Source organism: Panthera onca, chromosome B4 (assembly GCF_046562875.1).
Source record: "Panthera onca isolate mPanOnc1 chromosome B4, mPanOnc1 haplotype 2, whole genome shotgun sequence".
Taxonomy (NCBI): Eukaryota; Metazoa; Chordata; class Mammalia; order Carnivora; family Felidae; genus Panthera; species Panthera onca.
The window spans coordinates 87,069,756-87,092,833 of record NC_138345.1 but is presented as its reverse complement, the minus strand read 5'-3'; the positions used below and the strand labels follow the sequence as shown (position 1 = coordinate 87,092,833).

Sequence of the window (23,078 nt, the reverse complement as noted above, 5' to 3'; positions counted from 1 at the left end):
TTAATGATTTTACATATCGTAACTTTCTGTATTTGATGTCCTCAAACACACCTCTGAACACAATGTTATTTATACCTCCGGTTATAAGGTTTTGTCTAAAATCCACATAGTACTGGGCTGCATGCCTTCGTGAATAGAGATGTTACATATTGGGGGTTAATATCTGTAGTCACAAGACAAAGGAAAAGAAGATGTCATAGATGCAGAGCAAGAGGAAACCACCTGTGTTGTATCTGGGAGGCTTCAAGCCCAGCCAATATAATTTAGGCTTTTCAGAGAAAACATGTGGCTGAGTTTTCAGAGTGCAAAAATCCCTATGCCCATGTAGGAAAACCTGTTCCCTACCAATTGACTTTAGTCTCTTCTATGATGAGGGAGTGTGGGGCAAGCTGAGGGCAAAGTACAGGCTAACGGCATTCCCCCTACCCCCCCAGGTGGAATATGTATGATATTCCTCGGATACTCCTGGCTACCCAAGAACAAAGGAAAGGGGTTTTAAGTGCTTGCCTGGTGATGTGGGGAACCAAGGTAAATGAAAAATTAAATTCACTTCCTGCCTACAGCCCATTGACAAGTCCTTGAAACTGGCAGAGTGACCTCCTTCTAGGAGCTCAGCTGCCTCACTGATGACACTTGGCTAGGGGCCAAAGACAATCTTAGCTTAACATTATCCCAGCCCCCAGGATCCTGTAAGTCTACTTTAATATATAAAACTTCCTTTGGAAACTTCCTTTATCTGAACTCCCCCAAGATATATGCTGGCAATCATAGTCCAAGTTTATGGCCTCTGATACAGATCTGAAGGGTCTCATGACTAAGGTTTTACTAAATGATAATAAATGGTGTTTTCCTAACAACAGCTACCCCCTCAAGGTCTTGGAAACCTTGCTTTCAAAATTCCCTAAAGACCTACTCTATCCCTAACCCCCTCCCAAACTGAGTGCATGTAATCAGTTACCCGTCATAACCCCAGTGCAGCTCTTTCTGCCCACGGGTCCTGTCCCAATGCTTTAATAAAATTACCTTTTTGCACCAAAGACATCTTCAAAAATTCTTTCTTGGCCGTCAGCTCCAAACCCTGCACCATCACCCCAAAACTTCATCACTAGGATTTTAGTCTCCCCCGCCCCCAACCCCAATGCGAGACTTCATAGGACATAATGACCCAGATCAGCACATTTTCAAAAGCCTGGGTATTTAGGCTAGAATAACACCATAGTTAGCAAGGGCAGGCTTTAGCAGAACAGTTCAGAGTGAGCGTTGGCAGTGATTATATGTTCCAGTTTGCATCCACACAGCTCCAGTTAACACCTATTATTCCAATATAATCATTAATAGCAAATCTATTTACTTTTCAAATGGCTCCTGACGTGGATCATAAATTATATGGTCACTGGAGCTTGTTCACTCCATGTACTGATCCCTTCTGAGGGTCCTCTACTAGCATGTGCTGAAGTTGCGTCTCCTTATTCAATCATGCTTTCAGGTGTGCAATTATTGGATTACATTTTCTCATTCTCTCTGTCTCTCACACATATACACATATTCACATGATGGACACCACTACTCCAAGGGAAAAAATGTGCTTTTTAGACTGACTACCTTTTAAGTGTAATTTGAGGAAGAAAAATGTCTTAAATGCAACATGACATGAAAAGATACCTGCTCACAGTGAACAAACAGCTTTACATTGCGATGTAAAGCACAATTCACTCTCCATTGGGACTCACTGCTTTGTGTTTTCAAAAGACAGAAATGTGGTGGTGACCATTTATTACAGAAAAATTGGCCAAAGCTTTGAAAACATAACTCCTCCCCCCCCCACCTTTTTAACTAATTACATTTTAAAGCAAGTTACCCTCTCTTGTCAGACTCTGTAAGCAAAGGGGAACTAGTAAGATGATTTATTTTCCTTTCTTGGTCTGCAGCTAATTCTAAGAGGCAGATATGAAGTAGATGGTCAACAAAAGGGTTATTCTTCCAGTTTCAAGTGGACTTTGGCACTCACATTTCCCAAAAGCAGAAATTGAAGCTTAGAGCAATTACCTAGTTTGTTCAACACACAGCTAATGAACAAGAGGACTGGGGCTTAACTCCAGGTTGATCTAATTCCACAGCCTGTGTCCTGAACCGGCCCCCTGTATTGCCTTTCCCTGTCATAGTTCAATGTTATCTTCTCCATGAGGGCAGGGACTTTGGCTTCCCTGTGTTTGGCAAATCACAGGTGTTTGTAAATATATGAATGACTAAAGTCACACATGAGAGGGAGAGGGAATAAGAACAAAAGATGGCATCTGAGGGAGGCACAGTGTTGGATGTGTATGTTCACAAGTCATCATGAGGATGCTCACTGAGAGTCCTGGGTGAGAACCAGTGCAGCACCGGCAGACGGATATAATGAGGTAACAAGGTTTAAGAGCGGGGGTTTGGCAGTGGAACAGTTTGGCAGTTGAGTAGCTTCCTTGCCTCTCAGAGACAGTGCGGGGCAGCGGTCAAGGTGTGAGCTTCAAATTTAGTTAAGCCTAAGGTAGAGCCCTTTAAAATATCTCCAAAAATCCAGTATAGAAGTAACCATTTTACATTCAGGACCCCATTTCATCCTCACAACAGTTTTATGAGGTAGATACTGCTATTCCTATGTTATCACCGAGTCCCTTGAGACTTTGGAGTCAAATAACTTGAGCAGAAATCATGCACAAGAGGTCACCTTTCCAATTTGGGTCTGACACTAGAGAATGAACTCTCAGGGGGCTTCATGAGAATACCATAACCACCAAGGCAGATGTTACCATGAACACCAGTGTCCCTCTCACTCCCCATGGATGACACTACCTCCTCCTTGTCCACAGGTGTTGAGCAAAATGTAATTTCTATCAGTGGCAATCATTTACAGAATGCTTGCTGTGGCCAAATGCTGTTGCACACACTTTAGATACATTAAGTCCTCAGAACAGTGCTATGGGCCGACACTATGGTTGTGCCTTATTTTACAGAAGAGGAAACTGAGATGAGGTTACTTAACCTGTCAAAAATGATGCGGGAAGTAAATGGCAGAGCTGGAATTGGAACCCATATAGCTTGGCTCCAGAATCTGTGTTTTCATAATTACTGCTTAACTATGTTATCTACCGACTCTCAAAGAGGTAACTTGCTGAGGACTAGATCCTTAAATTAGCTTCACTTAAAACCATTGCCACCTGTGTACCTCTCCTCCTGAGGAATGTTCTCACAAGGATAATAGGAGTCTCTGGATTAGTAATAATGATGATAACAACAGCCAATGATCACTGAGCACTGTCTATGTGCTGGACACGGTGTTAAGAGCCTTCCCTATTCTTAATCTTCAACAATAATGTGAAGTTAGCTTATTATTCTTGGTGTACAGATGAGGAAACTGAAGCTTGGATGTTACTTTGCTCAGTCACACAGCTACTGACAGCTGTGGAAAAGCTGGCATCTGTCTGATTTTTCCCTTGAACATCCCAGAAGCTCTGCTGCCTCCCAGAGAGGGGTGTTTTAGCTTTTGATTCATTAATTAGTTTTGCTGGGTGGTGTCTATTTTAAGCTGCCCAGGAGGGCATGTTATTGTATGTGCTCACTTCACCCTCAGGAGAAAAAGGCAAATTATTAAAAGAACAACCGAACACCAGAGACCTCTTCAAGAATTCCTGGGATGCCAGTCAGTATACGTTGTACATATTTCACACTATGTCTTGGTGTTTGTTTTTTGTTTGTTTGGGTTTTTCTTTCTTTTTGTTTTGCATCTGTATAAAGCTATACTCCAACACACCTGAGAACTGAATGCTTATGATCATGGCCAAGATTAATATAAATGATATTTAGGAGATACTGTTTAAAAAAAGCAAGATAAGTGGGGGGCATCTGGGTGGCTCAGTCAGTTCAGCATCTGACTTCATGATCTCACAGTTTGTGAGTTTGAGCCCCACATTGACCTGGTTGCTGTCAGCAGAGAGCCTGCTTTGGATCCTCTGTCCCCCTTTCTCTGTCCCTGTCCTGCTTGTGCTCTCTCTCACAAAAATAAGTAAACATTCAAAAAAAATTTAAAAAAAAGGCAAGGTAAGTGTTTTAGAATGTTTTATATGAGAGGGTACTTGGGTGGCTCAGTTGGTTAGGCATCCAACTTCAGCTCAGGTCATGATCTGAGGCAGGGTTCATGAGTTTGAGCCCTGCATTGGGTTCTCTGTCCACTTCGGATCATCTGTCTCCCTCTCTCTCAAAAATAAATATTAAAAAAAAGTTTTATATTAGAAATATTTCAATATAGCATTCTAGATAGTATATGTGGTATGGTTAAATGTACTCATGTAAACAAAACACAAATATGTACCTCTCTGTGTTGTTATTAAGAATGTACATAAAGTTATAGAAATTTAAAATCAGAGATAACATAGAGATCATCTAGTCTAGATCAGGAAACTAATGAGGCCAATGTTGCTGACTTGACATGTCAACTTTCAGGCATCTCACAAAATTCAGATTAAGCATCACCTTCTTTAAAAATTATTCCCTCGGGGCACCTGGATGGCTCAGTAAGTCAAGTGTCCAACTTTGGTTTATGTCATGGTCTCATGGTGTCATGATCTCGTGGTTCATGGGTTTGAGCCCTGCGTCGGGCTCTGTGCTGACAGCTCAGGGCCTAGAGCCCACTTCGGATTCTGTGTCCCTTCTCTCTCTCTGCCCTTCCCCTGCTCACACTCTATCTCTCAAAAATAAATAAACATTAAAAAAAAATTCCCTACTCTTCTTCACAAATTATTTCCTATTTCGTTTCTCATGCCTGCCCCTCATTGGGTGGGATTTTTTTTTTTTTTTTTTTTTAAACTCTTAGTACATTCTGTGGCTCCTGGTATCATGGCCCCTTTATCCTTTATTTTCTTTTTGTATACATGATGCCCTCCCTCTACGGCCTGCTGAGCTCCATGAAAACAGGTAGAGTTTTTCCTTTGGTCTGTATTCTGGGGAGACAGCACAATGCCTGGCACTGAGTCAGTGTTGGATGCGTCTTCAGTGTGTGAATGAGTTGGCAGAGCTCTCTTGGTTAGTTAGTAATGGAGTACAAATGAGGATGTAGATTTTCCAACTCACCAACCAGTGATCCTCTCACTATACTTTGCTACTCCTCTATTCTAATTTGAATTTCACATCATTAATGAATTCTAAAGTCATTTTTTAAAAGGACATTTTCAGAAGCTATCAACAACAACAAAAAGCTTAACTGATAGCAGTGTAAATCCTTATCCAGTGAATAGGTAGTATGGCATGTAATTTCTCAAAAAGTTACTGGCATCTTTCTTCTAAAAACTGAAAAAAAGCCTCATCTAGTCTTCCTTAATAATTTGACTTAAGATTTATATCCTTTTGATCTAGAGTGACACTCACAACCTGGATGTTCCATATTGAAATTGCTGAAGTGTAGAGGAAAGATAATCTAAATTTGCTTTTCATGTCAATCACTGGGAACACTGTGTGTGAGAACAGATTTTGTTGGAAGGCAAAGATTTTGTTCATTCTTGAGTGATACTGATTTTTTCTGCTTATAGGTGTCTTGCTGGCTTCAAAGAATACCCCATATGTAGAAAACCTCTTAGTATACTGAAGGGTATAGAATTATGAATCTGCAAAATTAGATAAAGGAAACAGTAAAACAGTAAAAGTTTTCCTTCTCTTAGGTGATAATTATTTCCTAAAATTAAAAGACTTTAGTGCCTCTATCCCTCTGATTTGTACATATAGCACACCATAGATTACATTTTTAGAGAGGAGAAGATACTGAGAGATCCTTCTAATTTTGTAGTTGAGGAAACTGAAATCCAAATAATTGAGTTTTCAAAGAATTGTCCTGACCAATTTGGGACCAAAATCAAGGTTTTGGGGGGAAGAACAGAAAGTCATAATCCTCAGATGAATAAGTTTTCATTGACTACATTGGAGGTTTATTCTGTTATATGCCAATACTATTGGTTGAGATACTTTTAGCTGACTTTACACTTTTTTTTCCCATTACGACACAATATTAAATCATCTGTCATCATAGCCAACTTCCTTATTTTACAGATAACTTGTTACTTCGGGAGATAACTGATTTACCAAAGATTAAATAGTTCATGGTAGTGCTATAAATAGAAACTAGGACTTTCCATCTCCCAATCCAGGGCTCACTGAGTGTATCTCTTCTCCTGAAACCCTACTTGGCTCTCTAGTAGAACAAATTAAGCACACATACACACACCACCACAAAATGACAAGGTCAAATGTTTTTACAATTTCTAGTAAGTTCATCTAAGCATGCATTTGGAAAAATGATTCAATTTACTGTTTTTTTCTCTTTTGAGAACTCTTATAGTAAATCACCTATTCATTTATTCATCAAGCATATTGATTTTTCTATTATGGATCTCAAACTGTGCCTCAAGCTGGGGATTCAGAGATGCATAATCATGAATTTGGGTCTCACAATTTAGTAGAGAAAAACAGAGATATAAAAAGTAAATATAGAACACTGTTACAGGTATTGCAGAAAAAGTAAGAAAATGTTATTCAGAGGACAGAGTGGTTCAGTCTACCTGAGGAGTTAACAGCTTCAAAGAGTAGATGTTGTGATGTTCTGAGTTTGAAAGAAGGGGTACAGGTTTCCTGGAGACAAAAAGTGGGCAAGGATTCAAGAGTGATAGGTAGCCTGAGCAAAGATATAATAATAAGATTCTAAAAATAGTTTATAGGATTTTAGTGGGGTGTGCAACAAGAGTGCCTATGAAATTGTGGCTGGAGGATGGACCAGTGGAGAAATGCTTGGGCTGTGCCAAGAGTATGACTGTATCCTACAAAAAAAATGAAGAGCTAGGAACAGTTTACACTCTGGGCTTAGTTTTAAGGAGATCTACTGTAATATAATGCATATGTTTATGTGTGTGTAAGGGAACAAGTTAGCAAATAGGGAGACCAGTCCTGGCCCGTGATGGTTATGCAAGGAAAAGATGCTAAAGGTGCTTAAGCCAAGTCAGTAGAAGTGAAGTTGTGGAAGGGGTAGAAATTAAGGAGTACAGAGGTAGAATGAGAGGAATGTGGTGAACAGAGATATGGGGGTTAGGTAATGGAAGTGAGATTGAATGGAAAATTAAGACAGCTGAGTTCTAATTATGGATCTTCCACTCTCTAGCTCTGTGATCTTGCGCTAGTGAATATTGTAGATGTTTTCTAACCATCAATTTCCTTTTTGTAAAATGGCAAGGTAGGACTTTACCTCTATTTTTCTTTAAGTCTCTACAAATTGATGGTTCTCTCTTAGATACTTGTATTATATAAATAGAATCAAGGATCTAAGTAAGGTCATCTTAGCCTCTATAATAATTATAGCTAACATTTATTCTTCATCAAAATATAAGCATCGTTATGAATGTCAACTCAGTGGATCCTCATTACAACCCTTTATGGTAGATGATATTATAATTACCATTTTACAGATGAGTAGCTGAAGCATAGAGACTTGAAAAAAATTTTTTAGATCATATCTTTTTGTTCTCTGTCAGTCCATTCAGGCTGTCTATAGCAAAATACCAGAGACTAGCCTATAAACAAGAGAAATTTATTGCTCATGGTTCTGGAGGCTAGAAGCCCAAGATCAGGGTGCTTGCATGGTATAGGGAGAACCCTTCTCGGGGATGCTGACTTCACTTTGTACCCTCACATTGCAAAAGGGGTGAGCTAGCTCTCGGGGGCTTCTTTTGTATCAGCAGTAAACTTAATCAACTTCCAAAGGTGTTACCTCTTAATACCATCACCTTGGGCATACCTTTTTTAACATTTGACTTTTGCAGGGACACAAACATTCAAAACACAGCACTGCTCTTTTGATTCACTGTATAAACTCCCTTAAGAAGCATTTGTGCTCTACCTGACTCTTTCCTATTTCCAATAATAGGAATATTATTGCATATTGGTTAATACTTGCTATTGTAACAGATACACCTCTAAATCTCATTGACTTAACACAGCTTGTTTCTCGTGCATGTGAAACCGGTTAGTGTCAGGGGCTGGATCTTTCCTTGATATAGTCATTCAGGGTCACAGGCTGATGGTAGCTCTTCAAGGTCACCTTTGGCACTGACATCTATATGAAAGAGGAAGAGGGAGAGTGGCTGACAAAGTAGGTTTTTATAGACCTGTTCTTGAAGACATATAACTTCTGCCTATATTCCATGTGTCACATGCAAGAAAGAATAGAAAATGTAGTCAGTCTAGTTGTATGCCCAGAAGAAAAGAAAAAGAAGGCTTGGTGAACAGTTAGGCACTCTCTTTTGAAGCTGGGACTTGAGCCTAGACCATTTGGCATCAGAATCCTCACCTAGGACTCCTGGGTGGCTCAGTAAGTTAAGCATCTGACTCTTGATTTTGGCTAAGATCATGATCTCACAGTTCTTCGGATCGAGCCCTGCATCAGGCTCTGCACTGACAGCATGGAGCCTGCTTGGGGTTGTTTCTCTCCCTCTCTCTCTCTGCCCCTCCCCTGCTCACACTCTCTGTCTCTTAAAAACAAATATCTAAAAAAAATCCTCACCCAAACCACTGTGCTATATTACCTTTTGGATTTGATTGCTTTCATGGAATTGACAGTAATCAAACTGTTTTGTACATAAAACAATGTAAGGATGCAGGTTGACTTTATAGTGCATAATATTCTGTGTAGTTAAGATTTGTGACTTCACACAGATAAGAAATATATTCAAAATATAAATTTCATAAACTCCCTTCTCAGTTTCTCATTAAGTTCAGTGAATTAATAGACTTAATTTATGTTAGTTTGAAGCAGTTAAAAAATCTTTTACTTTGACTTTCATTTTCTGATAGGTCTAATATATTGTACCCATTATAATGAAACTTAGTCATTTCATAAATTCCAAGAATTTTAGAATTGGAAGGAACTTTCAATTCTAAATTACCACTAAAACTAGTCTGATTTCTTCATTTTGCAGGAGAGGAAAGATACCCAGAGACCTAAATGACCTACTCCACACTACACTCTTCAGAGACAGAGAACTATTCATGAGAGCCCAAATATCCCAGCTTTCTTGTGCCTGATTTTCTACTCATCATGTCATTTTCCTCAAGAAGCTCTTGGGCTGTGCTACCCTCCTCCCAGGGACACTCACAGGAATATTATTAATCATAAAAGAACAGCATGACTCTTACAGTTTATAGGAATTGGGGATGTTCTGATTCTTCACATTTTTTAAATGTGTATGTAATTTGGGATTAAGCAGAAAATCTGCTTTTAAACGTTTGACATTAGAAACATTTAAAAAAGCACAACAGGCCATTTTCCTGTCTGAGCAATTCAAGATGGCCTCAGGGTCATGACTTGAAATGTCGAATTTTCATTATGAGGGAAATGTAGAAAGTGGATTGGGCATTTCTTGGATCCTACTTTGAAAAGGTAGACACTTGTCTCCTGCTCTTACAAGTGGGGACAGAGATAATTCTAGCTGATAATTAGCTTGTGTTAATAATAACTTCAGTTAGAAAAAAAGAGAGAATTACCCTGGTCAGCACATTTTTGGGTCAAAGAACACAAACATCATGAAATTATCTCGGGAAAAAAAAAAGAGGTTCATTGAAACTTATTCTCTAAAGTACTTCAGGAATGCAGGAAAATTTTCAGGAAGACCTGAGGAAGGGCAAACACCAAGGCAGCTTGTCGGACTACTCATTCTCTTATCTCTAACCTCGCTTTGTATCTGTGCTTAGTTCCGTTTCTCGTCTGCTTCCTCTGAGTCCCATCACCGTGACACATACACACATCTCTCCGTGGGTCACCTGATTCTGAATGCCAGATGACCTTTGGCTCAAGTGCCCATTTCCATGTGGCAGTTTGGTGGCTTTCATTTCAAATTTCCAGCCAGAGGGATTTGATTCATCCAGTTTCTGTTCTTCAGAGCAGGCATTACCAGCAGAAGTTCTGGACAGTTTATAAAGAGACCACTATTCTGTGAGGTTTGTCTCCCTCAACATCAATTCTCATTTAAAATGTGGATGTAGGGGTGCCTGGATGGCTCAGTCAGTTAAGCATCCTCTTGGTTTCAGCTCAGGTCATGATCTCACAATTTGTGGGATGGAGTCCCATGTAGAGCTCCAAAATGATAATGTGGAGCCTGCTTGGGATTCTCTCTCCCTTCCTCTCTGCCTGTCCCCTGCTCATTCACAATTGCTCACGTGTGTGCATTCTCTGTTTCTCAAAAATAAATAAATATTAAAAGAATGTGGATGTAGCAGATGTTCATGATTGAGTTGAGGGGCAACATGTCTAAAATTCTCTCAAGAGTGGATCTTCTTCTGTTCTACCTCTTTCTCTTAAAATAGATTGGTGGACATCCTCTGGTTGAGAGCTTTCTCTTAATAGAAATGGTACTGTTAGTGGGGTTATTATCCTTTAGTGGCAATCTTTTTTCCCCCCAATGACTGTTTTTCAGATAAAAACGGAGCAGTTTTAGAAAACAGGCTTTGTAAAAATGTCACCAGCACTTGGCTATTTCCTCCCTGATCATTTTGACTTCATAAATTATGTGAACTTTTGAAATTTCATTGAGCTCTTTAAATAACCATTTCTTTTAATTAGATTGCTTCAGCATGAAAGTCTAAAAATGTGCCCTATTTTCTCCTTCTAATGAATTAAAGTGAGAAATTAGCTGTCTTAAGAAGTTTTTGTTTCAGCACATTTTTTCCATTCAAAGTGATTTACAGCAACCTAAATCCACTAACTAGCTTGCATTTCAGATGTCTATTGGTGCATGTAGGTGATGCTTTATTTCTGCTTAGAAGGTGTAATGCAGACTCTCCGGGGAGCTAGTCAAGCTGGGTAAAACTATTAAATAGGAGTGTACGGAGACAAACAAAATTTTGGAATCAATGAGACAAATCAGAATACAAATAAGAACTGAAATCTAATGGAAAGGAAACCAACTAGGAACAAATTCACAACTTGATGCTAAATTTACTGTTCTGTAGCTTACGTGTCAAATTAAGTATTTTTTTACATGCATCTCATGTCAACACAATTAAGTATATATATAGATTTTTTGAAATATCAAATTAGAACTTTTAGAAAATGTAGATAATTTTCCCTAGCTTTCGTGTCTTTGTAACTTATATATGTTCCATCATTTTGTATTCGTTAATTACATTAATAGTAAAAACAAATTTAATTAATATTGCAGTAATGCTGTACAATTTAAAAGCAGTTTCATATAAATTGTCTCATGTGGTCTTCACAAGGACTTTGTGGAGCCATTTTAGAGATGTACGAAGCAGTTCTTTGGTGAATGGATTTGCTTAAGGGCTTACTTAAGTACAGTGTAGGTATAGCAAGACTTGGACTGGGGTATTTGAGCTCCAGAGCCCATGTCCCTTTGAGGCTACCAAGCATCGCTTGTGGGGGAACATGTCCTGTATTCCTCCAGTCATCTGGAACTGGAGATTGTTGATGCGTGTGGAGCATTATAGAAAAGGCACTGTAGGATAGTGTTTAAGATGATGGTTTCTGAAAGCAGACTGCCTGGATTCTCATCTCTGGTTTTTCTGTTACTAGCTATTTTACTTAATATTTCTGGGACTCAGCTTCTTCATTTGTAAATTGGGGATAATTTTATCTTCTTCTCCAGTGGTTGTTGTAATGATAAAATGGAATAATGCCTGGCATACCGTGAATATTCAATAAATGGTAGCAGTAATCATTATTTTATACATTGTTTTCAGAGTGAATAATTCATATATAGAGAATGTGATATGTGTAGCTCTGTGCTCTTATTAACCTAAGGCCAGCAAACACTACTCAAGGTGAAATGATTTGCATAAATATTATTCTTTGGTGTACCAATTTTTCATACCCATACATTTATAGCTGATTCACAGTTGATGAATAAAATGTGACCATATTAACATATGTATAAACCTATGTGTGTGTATATATATATGTATATATGTGTGTGTGTGTGTGTGTGTGTGTGTGTGTGTGTGTGTGTGTATATATATATATATACACACACATATATAATTTTGTGTATGGGCATAATTTTTACAAGGCTTGTATGTGTATATATATATGTATATACATATACATACATAATTATGTGTATGGCCATATAATTTTTAAAAAGCTATGCATGCATACAGAGCAAATGTTATTTCATTCAATTTTTTTCCCCCCCTCTGGAGAAATTCCTTTCAGTAGGTAAAAAAGTAGTTGAAAACAACAAACGTTTGCTAAAATTCCTTATAGGACTTCATGCCACAGAATTTACCAGTCACAATAGCTTTAGAAAACTTTCAGGAGTCTTGAGACATGATTTAAGAGGCAGTATCTTTTTTTTTAAAGTTTATTTTTCTTGAAAGAGAGAGAGTACAAGCAAGTGGGGGAGGGACAGAGAGAGAGAGGGAGAGAGAGAATCCCAGGCAGGCTCCTGCATTGTCAGTGCAGAGCCCAGTGTGAGGCTTGAACTCATGAACCATGAGTTCATGGCCTGAGCTGAAGTCAGACACGTAACCGACTGAGCCACCCAGTTGCCCTGTAAGGCAAGGTGAGTTTCTCACCAGGAAACTCAACCTGGATGTCTGTACATTTTCTTTTCTATCTTAAGGTCATGTTCTGGGGGTACTCTACGCTAATGATCCTATTGTTGAAATGAGACATAGGGTAATAACCTCGGAAGGCAACAATTAGAGCTGTGTAAAACTTGATATCCCTGTTTTCATAAGAATTAATGTTTCATAAGAGTTATGTGTCTCTAGCATCCTTTCGCAAAAATGTAGGAGGCAACACTTGGTGTTTATGCATCACATCCAGGGAGGAAAAAATAGAATAGAAGAAAGGTGTTTTTTATTTGCTTGTGCCTGACTTGGGAATTGTGACATGAAGAAAATTGTTTGTTTGTTCTTTTTTCATTTAAATCTTCTCCAGGGGGTCTTGCATTATTTTAATATGATGCTAACTGTCTGTGAAGCCTATTTTGTTAATTTGGAAAGCCCTAATATTTGATTAGGTTAGTTTATCATGGAGCTCTGTCTGAATCTGTGTAGAGAATTCTAGTAACTGCTGGAATTTCCTACAGTCTCATTAACCTTTTAAGGAAAACCACGGGAATTAGTTTTATTTTCTTAAATTGCTTGTTTACCATTTATTAAACACATATCACATGCTGGGCAGTTTACATGAAAAATCAGTCTTTGTATATAAGAATCTGGTTATCATAAGACATTAGACATATACATAAATAAGAAAACTATGTATATGTATATACTGGCCATGCTTAGATGAACTAAATTCTGCTAGAAGTTTCACTTCCGCATTTTGAGGTGTCTTGTTTCACTTGGCATATTTACCGGCTTGTATGATAACGTACTGGACCATATTCTTCCTACCCATGCCTTCAAACACTGTGAGTATATTACCCATCCATCCATCCATCCACTTACCTATCATCTATTCTATTTTAAAAAGGTTAATTAACACTCTCTCATTTCTCCACAAAAGAAGCTTTACCACTTCAGTTTTAATAAGAAGAACAAACGCTGAGAGAGATGTTTTTACTCAGTCTCATTTCTCACCAGGAAACTCAACCTGTATGTCTGTACATTTTCTTTTCTTTCCTCAATGAAGAGAAAGGTCACGGCAGCAAAGCCTGTGTCTGTCAGGCTTGCTCTTCCTGGTCAGCTTTATTATTAATCTCTTCATATTTAGTACCATGTTCTCTGAGGGGGAGGACATGTCTGTCAGTCTTCCCAGTGCAGCTCCTGCCTTCTCCTCTTCATTATGCCATATGGGCATCATTTTACCTCCTTTCTCCTCAGACAAGAAAGCATAACTTCCTTCACTAGAGTCCTCACATATCAAACCTAGCCAATGTAATTATCCAATCATGGAATAATTCTCTGCAGTCCTTTATATAATATATAAACACTTTCCTTTATGCATTTTGCATTGACTCAGATAGAAGCTAGAATATGTTTTGAGATATGATGCTTCACTGGTTTATCCTCCAACTAATGCATTCTGAAAAATATATCCTACTAAAAAATCTAGGATGTGGTAGAAAGTACTACTATGTCCTCAGGATGGGCTAAGTTTTGACACAGTAACCACAACAACCTCAAAATTTTAGAGCCTTCTAACAACTCAAGGCTTATTTCCCACTCAGGTCCATCATGGTTGGTGGGGACTCTGCTTCATGTCTCTTCACTTGGAGACTCAGGTTGATGTAGTTCCCACTGTTAGGAACAGATTTGGTGGCTCAGGCTGGTAGGGAGGAATGTAGTGAATTACACACTAGCTTTTAAAGTGGCCACACAGACTGATATCCTTTGCTTTTGCTCATAAGTGACTGCTTTCATTTTACTTGAGTTTTCATTTCATTGGCCAGAGCAAGTCACATCACCACATCTAAAGTTAATGAGGTGGAAAAGTACAATATTACCATGTGTCCAGAAGAGAGAGAACCAGAAATATTTGGCAGTCAGCACTAATGTTTATTATGACTACCACAACTACTTTATCCTTTTATAGTTCTTATCAGGCAATGTAGAAATGAATTTTGGTACTGGCATTGGGAAGGGGAAACCAGATGCAGAGTTTTTGCCTGTCCATCCCTTTCCAGTGTATGATAAACTCTCCTTATAACAAAGACGGTAAAATGGCTTTTGTGAGTGCTGAAATAGTGCCTCTTCTTTGAGGGGAGAGGTCAGTGGCCTGCTGCTCTGTGCTCCTGGTTGCCATTGTACTGTGGAAGGGACCAGAACCCCCACCACCTCAGGCTGTCCCCAGAGCTGTCTCAGCTCAGTGCTGAACAGAGTCACTAATAATCTCTTACCTCCAGCCTGGCTTCCGTTCAAAGACTTGTAGGGCTGATCTCATGACCTACATCTCCGTTTTCCCGAATCACTATCAGAAGTCCAAGGATCCCAAATAATGATGACAGAGAGGGTCTTCTCCATTCCGCTCTGAAATCCCAGCCCTTCTTGCATCCTGCCATGTCCTCTGCAGTTTACAGTGTGCACCAGCCAGCTCCCTCAGGCGATCCTCCTACTCCTTCCAAGTACAATTACTTTCCTCTTTCTCAGATAACTATTGTATATCCTCTTTTTTCTTTTCAAGCAGCTCTCATATTTCATGGCAAAATTAGATGAAATCAGATAAGAAACTGCCTCACGTCCTCACCGCCTAGTCTACTCACACCTACCTGCCTCGGTAGCTACACATCCGACCTTCACTCTTGTTAAAATGGATTAAGTATTTTCACATCAATTTATTGTTAACCCCCCAAGTGCTCCAAGTCTCAATTCCTTCTGCCTTCTCAAGAACATTTTTTTGTAATTACCCATCTTCTTTCCTATATTGTGCGTTTCTCTACCAGATCGTTCCAGCAAGCAAGCATGCCTTTATGGCATCCATTAAAAAAAAAAATTCCCTTGACACCATGTTTCATTCCAACTATTGCTCGCTTCCTTCTTCCCTTAACAGAAAAGCTTCTTCGAAGAAATTTGTATAATTACACTGTTTTACATCCCATTCTCCAATAAACTTACTTTAATCATGCTTTTATTTTCATCATGCCTCTAAAATGATTTTTACTGTGATCAAATGCTAACAATAGCTAACACAGAGTGCCTACTATAAGGCAGGCAGTGCTCTAAATACTTTATATCCATTAACTCATTTTAGCCTCAAACCAACCCTATAAAGATGGTGCTGTTAGTATCCCTCTTTTAGATAGGAAAAAAAAAAAATGCTATTCAGAGATACTGAATAATTTGCCCAAGGTCACACAGCTTTTCAGAGGAGCTTACATTTGAACCCAGCTACTCTGGTTTTCAAGGCTAGTACATGATATTACTTTTTTAATGGACAGTGATTTCTCTTTGCTTATTGAACCTTTCAGCAGCACTTGACAAAGCTGATCAAGCCCCTCCTTCTTGAAACATTTTGGTTTTTGGTTTTTCATGCTTTCATCCCGTGGTCTTTTTCTCTTACCTAATGCGCTGCTCTTTGTCAGTCTTTATTGTTGTCTTCCCCATTTCGGACTGAGGTTTTTTTTGACTATTCTTTCCCTTCTCTCACGGCAACTTTTCCATGGTAATTTGGTTTAGTCTGTGGCTTTAAATATCACCTATGAGCCTAGATTTCTTAAGTGTGTATCTGCAGCCCATGTCTGTTCCCTAAGCTCTGTTCATAAATGCCACTGACTGATTTACATAGCTACTTGGGTGCCTTGTAATAATCTCAAATTTAACACTGACAATACAGAACTATAGATGTCTTAACCCCACCCAGCTATTGCCAGACCCCCCTATTCCCAGGCTTTCTCTATCTGCCAGAACCACCACTATATATGTATATGGTTCGTGTATAATTAACATACAGTGCTATATTAGTTTCAGGTATACAGTATAATGATTGAACAGTCCTACACATTGCTTAGTGCTCATCATGATGAATGTACCTTCACCTATTTCAACCCCCTACCCCCCAATCTCCCATCTGGCAAACATCAATTTGCAGGAACACCAATTTACCAACTTCTAATTGTTCAGGACAAGCTGAGGAGGAATCCTAATTCCTCCTTCACTCACAGCTCACATTCAATCCCCTAACAAGTCAGACAGCTCTACAGGGAAATACTCCTAATCTTCCACTTCTCCCCAACTCTGATGCTATTAGTATAGCCTAAGTCCTATCCTTTATCTTTGAGACTCTTGCAAACTCTTTGTAACTGGTCTCCCTGATCGCACTCTTGCTTTCTTCAGTCCATTATTTAAAGAACAGTCTGAGCAAACTTCTAAAGCATTTATGAGATGGTACCATATCCACCCAGAGTATTTCCCTTGTGAAATCCAGTCCCCACACTGCAGCATCCCAGCCCCCACTTGATCTTCCTACATTTCTGACACAGTTTCATAGACCTCTCAACTGTTCAGCCACACTGTAGCCTGGGAACACAGCACACATTTCCCCATTTCACCATTTCAGTTCCCTGTCACTTACTGCTTCTTTTCTTTGGAATGCTCTTCCTTTCCTAGATCTTCATAATAGATGCTTTCTTCTCACTCAGGTCATCATTAGATTAACTCACAGAAGTCTTCTCTGAAACTTACAAAAATATAATTTCCCTCCCTACTCTCACCTTATCCTACAGAAATTCCTTCCAGGAGCTTAAAAATCTAGTATTGGCTTTATGTCCCGCCTTTTTGTTGTTGTAACCCCAGTACTCAGAAACATACCTCAGGTGTGATATTGACTCAAATAAAATCTGATTAAGTGAAGTGCAGTATAGAAAGCAGTATATGGACTTGGATGGCATAATGTGAAGCATTCAATAAATTAAAACAAACTGAATCATCCTTAGCTAAGAAAATGTTTTCTAGAGCATAAGAAGAAAGAAATCTCGCTCTCAAGTTTTTAACTTTCCCACAGATAGCCTTCTGTTTGAATCAAACACCGAGACATCCCCATTTGTATCTTCAGTGGCAGGAAGATCTTTATGACATTGGAAATGGTATCTGCTTCTTGCAAATTCTTTTGAGAGTCGCATGTCAAAGCTGTATGTCACACCCAACTTTCTTGGACTCACATAGAGGGATGATGTTGACAATATGTGTGATTTGTTCTCTCTCACAAGAAAAATCTAAGGAAGGTACCTAACCTGAGTTACAGCACAGTGATACTCATACCCAAGGGGAAGATTAATATATGATGTACTGATCTCATTTACAAAATGGGCCTCGATATGTTTATAACATTAAACAACTTCAGATGTGCTTTTTATATCAATCACATTTTTTAAATTTCTGAAAGCATAGTGTTTCAACAGATGTTTGATTTTAAATATGTTATTTTTAGCAGATGAAACTTCTTTATCATTTCACAGTAGGGTTAATACTTTGAAGATGAAATGCTGCAAAAAAGTGAGGGCAAACTAGAACCCTAACGTAACGTGATAAGTGAGGTCCAAAATTCTCAAGCACCCAAACTATTCAGTAGCCTTACTGCCAGGTTAACGCAATGGGTCGGGGACACTTAAAGCTGGTTGGATGGGGCTTCCAGGCTAGATATAAATCCATCCACATTCTGGCGACAGTTGTTGCTATTGGTGGCAGTTGTTCCCTCAGGAGGAACTGAAAGAAATGATTTTCAGGTCTGAAACTGGCTGGGACTTTCAGGAAAATGGCAGCAACTTGAAGAATTCCCAATTAATTCATTCCCAGGGAAACTGGGCAGAAGAATACCTAGAAGATGTGTTCCACCCTGTACTTGCTTCCTGAAAAGAGGTTCCGTTTCTGGCCTTTGCACTCATCCCTAGAAGAACAACATAACCTTAATCCCTCCTCCCCCACTTTGAGACCAGGTCTGCTCTTAGCCCCACTGCAGGATACCTTGTCTATGGCTTTACTCTTCTTTGTTGGACAGAAAGTCATATGCAGATAAGTATGTTTTTGATGGCACCACATATTGTCTCTGTATTTCAGACTGTTCTAACAGCTCATCCTAATCTGGTCACTAATTGTTCCTGCTTCACCAAGCATTTACTGACAGAAATGGTCCTACCACATTTAGAAAAGAAATCAAATCTGCATTATGGAGTCAGCATCATTGTATTTCTAGTTTCATGCATGGTGGGTCCCTTATAGAGCAATATTTAATGCACTTCTAATTAAAAAGGGGCAGGAGTATCCAAAGCTTTCTCAGCGTTGCCTTATCTCTTGTTTTTGTTTGTGCAGCTCACCATGTTAAAACGGGCACTTGTGAGGTGGTGGCACTCCACAGATGCTGTAATAAGAACAAGATAGAAGAGCGATCACAGACGGTCAAGTGTTCCTGCTTCCCCGGACAGGTGGCAGGCACCACGCGAGCAGCTCCATCTTGTGTGGATGGTGAGACTTCTTCCATCGCTCCTTGTGGTTGTATAGCTGGTGACTCATTAGAACTGAAACCCCACTACAATGCTGTTGACTGTGGTCAATCCTGAGGGACCATACCATAAATCATGTGGCTGTGCAGAGATTATTTGGGGGGGTATTCTGAAATCTGAAATCCTTTGGAAGGAGGTCGAAGACCTTACTCCGTTTTGTAATAAGGCATTATAATGAGGTTCCGACAAGTCCATGTGTTTCTTACTTTGATACCATGAAATACTGATTTGCCAGTGAAGGGCTTGTGTATGTAAATTAATTGGGAAAGGAAGGATGAAAATAATGGATTAAACAGTATGGTTGCCTAAGAACCCATGGATGGTTCTTAAGAATGAAAAAATAAGCACCATACAAATGAGCAAAGTTGTAGTTGTAGATTAAATTCCCATGAAATATTGATTTTTATGGAGATCCATCAAAATATTAATTTCTTTATTGGAGGGTTCACCTAATTACAATAGGAGATAAATCTTTGTATGGGTCTATTTAATTGATATTATCATAGATAATTAAGTACTCATATTAGCATGGTTCATTCCTTGTGATGATGGTTAGTGCCCACATTAAAAAAATTACATTAATTCTGAGGGTTGCTGGAGGGGTTGTGGGAGGGGGGGATGGGCTAAATGGGTAAGGGGCATTAAGGAATCTACTACTGAAATCATTGTTTCACTATATGCTAACTAATTTGGATGTAAACTCTTTCCAATGAAGCCTATATGTTCACATGAAAAAATCCTTCAACAATGTGCCTATAATTAACAATACTATTTGTTAAGAGAGTAGAGCTCATGTTAAGCGTTCTCACCACAATAAACTAAAATAGAAAATAAAAATTCTTTTAGTCAGAAAATCTAGAAAGATTCAGCCCCTTTGGACAAAAAGAGAAGCATGCTTCAAAACCCAATCTACCCAATGATGGGGAAAATTGGTGCCCTTTTTTCCTCTTTAAATGTACATTCAGAGAATTAACTAGTCCAAATAGAAAACACTGAACTGATTTTTCTATCTCCTGTAGCTTCAATAGTGGAACAGAAATGGTGGTGCCATATGCAGCCATGTCTTGAGGGAGAGGAATGTAAAGTTCTTCCGGATCGGAAAGGATGGAGCTGTTCCTCTGGGAATAAAGTGAAAACAACTAGGGTAAGTGGACAGCCAGCTTGGGAAAGCAAAAGGTCTCTGAATTTATAGAGCATGGGAAAGTGTAGTAACATGATTAAGTGATGGTTGTAGAACGAAGACTTTTCCATACTACATTTCCGCCCACCCCCTCCATTTTCTTCCTAATTCATTTTCTCATAGCACATTTTTATTTCACTCAGAATAACATCTTCTATAGATTTCCATAAACTGTCATGTTATTTAATAAATTAATGTTATTTGTTCCTTCATGAGATACTTACAATAATGTGAAATCCCCTGAGGATGCATGTTAAATGCTGGGAAGGTAACCCCAATCCTTAATTCTAATGGACAGTAATTTGAATAAATTCTGGGAAAAAAAAAACCCAAAAAACCAAAACCAAAACAAACCTTATTTCAATTTCCCAGTGAAGATTCTTTCATTTTCATGAAAGTAATTATTTTGATCTCCCTGATTTCTGGGTCAGTAAATAGTTTTCTAATGGTTAACTCTGTAATCATTGTAATGAGTTACCTAGAGTAGTTTCTAAATCTCAGGGTCAATATGAAAGGAATACTCTTCAGACAATGATGTATTTCATTTTGCAATGATTGACTTCTGGGACATGGTAGAGAAGTGAACAATGGTTAGATTTATTCTCTAATTTCCTAATTAGCTCCATGGATATTCTGGACTGGCAGAATTTAAATTCTTTGTAGAATCAGCAAATGAAAGTTCTGTCTTGTTTTGCTTTTTGCTTTGAGGGGAAAGCAGACTATTGATTAGAATTGGATAATTGGAGACAAGAACAGAATAATGATATAAGGTGATACTTTATAAAAAGTAACATAAAACCAGAGACTGGTTAATTTACCATAGTGTTTAATAATAGCAGTTTTTTTAAAAACCTTGTCTGGACCTATTCAAGAGGATTATTTTTAAAATCCCATGAGATATATAATTCAGTCTGTTGAATAACATGTTTAGTGCATTGACTGTTCACACATACACAAAACTAAGTTTCCAACAGCAAAAATAATAACTTTATACTTTGTCAAATTATTCATGACTGTATCTGTTGGCTAAATGCTGACACACTTTTACAAAACCCATAGACTGTATGATCAGTTAATTAGAATAATTGTATTGTTCAGTCAGTTAGCACATGATATCAACTATATTGATTTGTTAAAAAACATCCTGGCAATATAAAATTTCCTTATAAGTTATTTATAGCATGGAAATATTTCCTTCCTAACACTATTAATTCTTAGATCAAAATAGCACTCATGGAAATTCACTGAAGATTTGAGATTCTGAAGCAAATTAAAAAAAAAAAATAGCACTCTACAACTAAACTTAGCTTTTTATTACTTCGGTGGACATGGGGAAGCTAACATTTATTGGATACTTAAAACATATGCCATAAACCGAACAAAGTACCGCATGTGACTGAGCTCATTTAATCCTCTTAACAGCCCAGTGAGGAAGATAATATTATCTCCTTTTTACAGATGAGTAAACCAAAGTTTCAGAATCTTCAGTGACTTCCCAAGGTCAGCCAGCTAATTAACAGGGAAGCCAGAGTTCAAACCAAGCAGGCTCATTCCAGAATCTAATCTCTTAAACCGTAGTTGAAACTGGATAATGTAACTTAAGTTTAACTAAGTAATAGTGAGGAAAGTTTCCTATCGTTCTATTCATATCAGGTAGACCTTTAACTTTCTGGATCATTGAAATGAAAAGGTCAAGACCATGGGATGGAAATTCTCATAGTAAATTGTTTTACAAGTGGTTGCTTCACTCCCTGCTGGGCTCTAGTCTCAGCGGTCCAAAGGTAAAATTGAGTCTCTGAAATTCTTCAGGTTTAACTGGCTTTCATAATGTAATTAAACAAGTTGGATGACAGGCTAAGAACTTGTGAGTGAGGAAGACCATATCTAGATCCTCCATTTTGTTTTAGTTATAAGGTGTGATGCCACATATAGTGGCTTGTACTTTCTGTTTATATTTTGTCTCTTTTGCCCTGAAGATCTGTTAAAGGAGGACCTCACTGAAGATATTTGAGGGAGGACTCAGGCAACTATTCTCATTTAAAAAGGAAAAATCATCATATATAAGACCAGTGAGCTTGAAAGATGGAATTTCTTGAGTACAAAGTAAATTATTATTTTTTTCTTCAAAAGCAAAAGATGGCTGGTGAGAATGCAGCTATGTAGACATTTCCAACTAAAGGGATATCATGGCATTCCAAATGGCTAGGCAAAAAGATGTGCAATTTGGAATGTTTTTTGGCTCACAAAAAAATTTGGGTAAATTTCCCTGAGGCCTCAAAAACAAAGTTTCCAAGGTCATCAGGTTATTATTATTCTCTCTCCACTGAAATAGTACCAAAAACATGGGAGGTACACATTTTTTAAATAGTTCTGGCACAGTATTACTTTGCACACAGTGGAAGTGTTGGACAGAGAGAGTTTCTGCCATACATAAATGGCAGCAGTGTAATTGAGAAGATTCTGATCATCACTTGAGTCATTGGCATTATTGTTCATGTGCCAGTCTTAGATGAGTTAGCCATGGCTGTGGGGAGCCAAGCAGCCACTGAAGCCCTGATTTGGCAGGTCCTGGCCACAAGTGGGGAAAGTCCAAGAAATTAAGCAGGAATAGGTTACAAAGTAACTGAAGAGCTGCTTGCAGCCAAGAGTCATTTGAGTTTCTTATGCAAGATATGTTGGTCATGTGGGATTATCACTGCAAGCAAAATGGCTCGAGAAATGATTAAAATTTGCAATAATGTACACCCTCCCTTTTAATTGCCCATATTCAATCTGGAGTACTCTGGTAAGCCTAATGTTAGAAAAAAAGCAGTCAGCCAAAAACAGCAATGAGGCTTGCTTAGCCTCCGCAGAGATACAGTGGTACCTTCCAGAATTGACTATAGCTTATGGGCTGGGTGAATCCCTCATTTAAGACTAATTTGGAATTT

The 23,078-nt window shown here is 38.5% G+C and overlaps 1 protein-coding gene across 3 annotated transcripts in view; it reads left to right on the top strand.

The window, feature by feature from the left end:
- The window catches only part of TAFA2 (TAFA chemokine like family member 2), a 527,083-nt gene that overhangs the window by 458,121 nt on the left and 45,884 nt on the right, over window positions 1-23,078 (top strand). For all 3 annotated transcript variants that reach the window (XR_009617192.3, XM_060657090.3, XM_060657089.3), the window contains 2 exons: window positions 18,778-18,930; window positions 19,988-20,112. Coding sequence is in view for 2 of the 3 variants with exons in the window: in XM_060657090.3 (XP_060513073.1) it covers window positions 18,778-18,930; window positions 19,988-20,112 (278 nt within the window). In the remaining variant the exon portion in view is untranslated. The remainder of the gene's footprint in view (window positions 1-18,777; window positions 18,931-19,987; window positions 20,113-23,078) is intronic.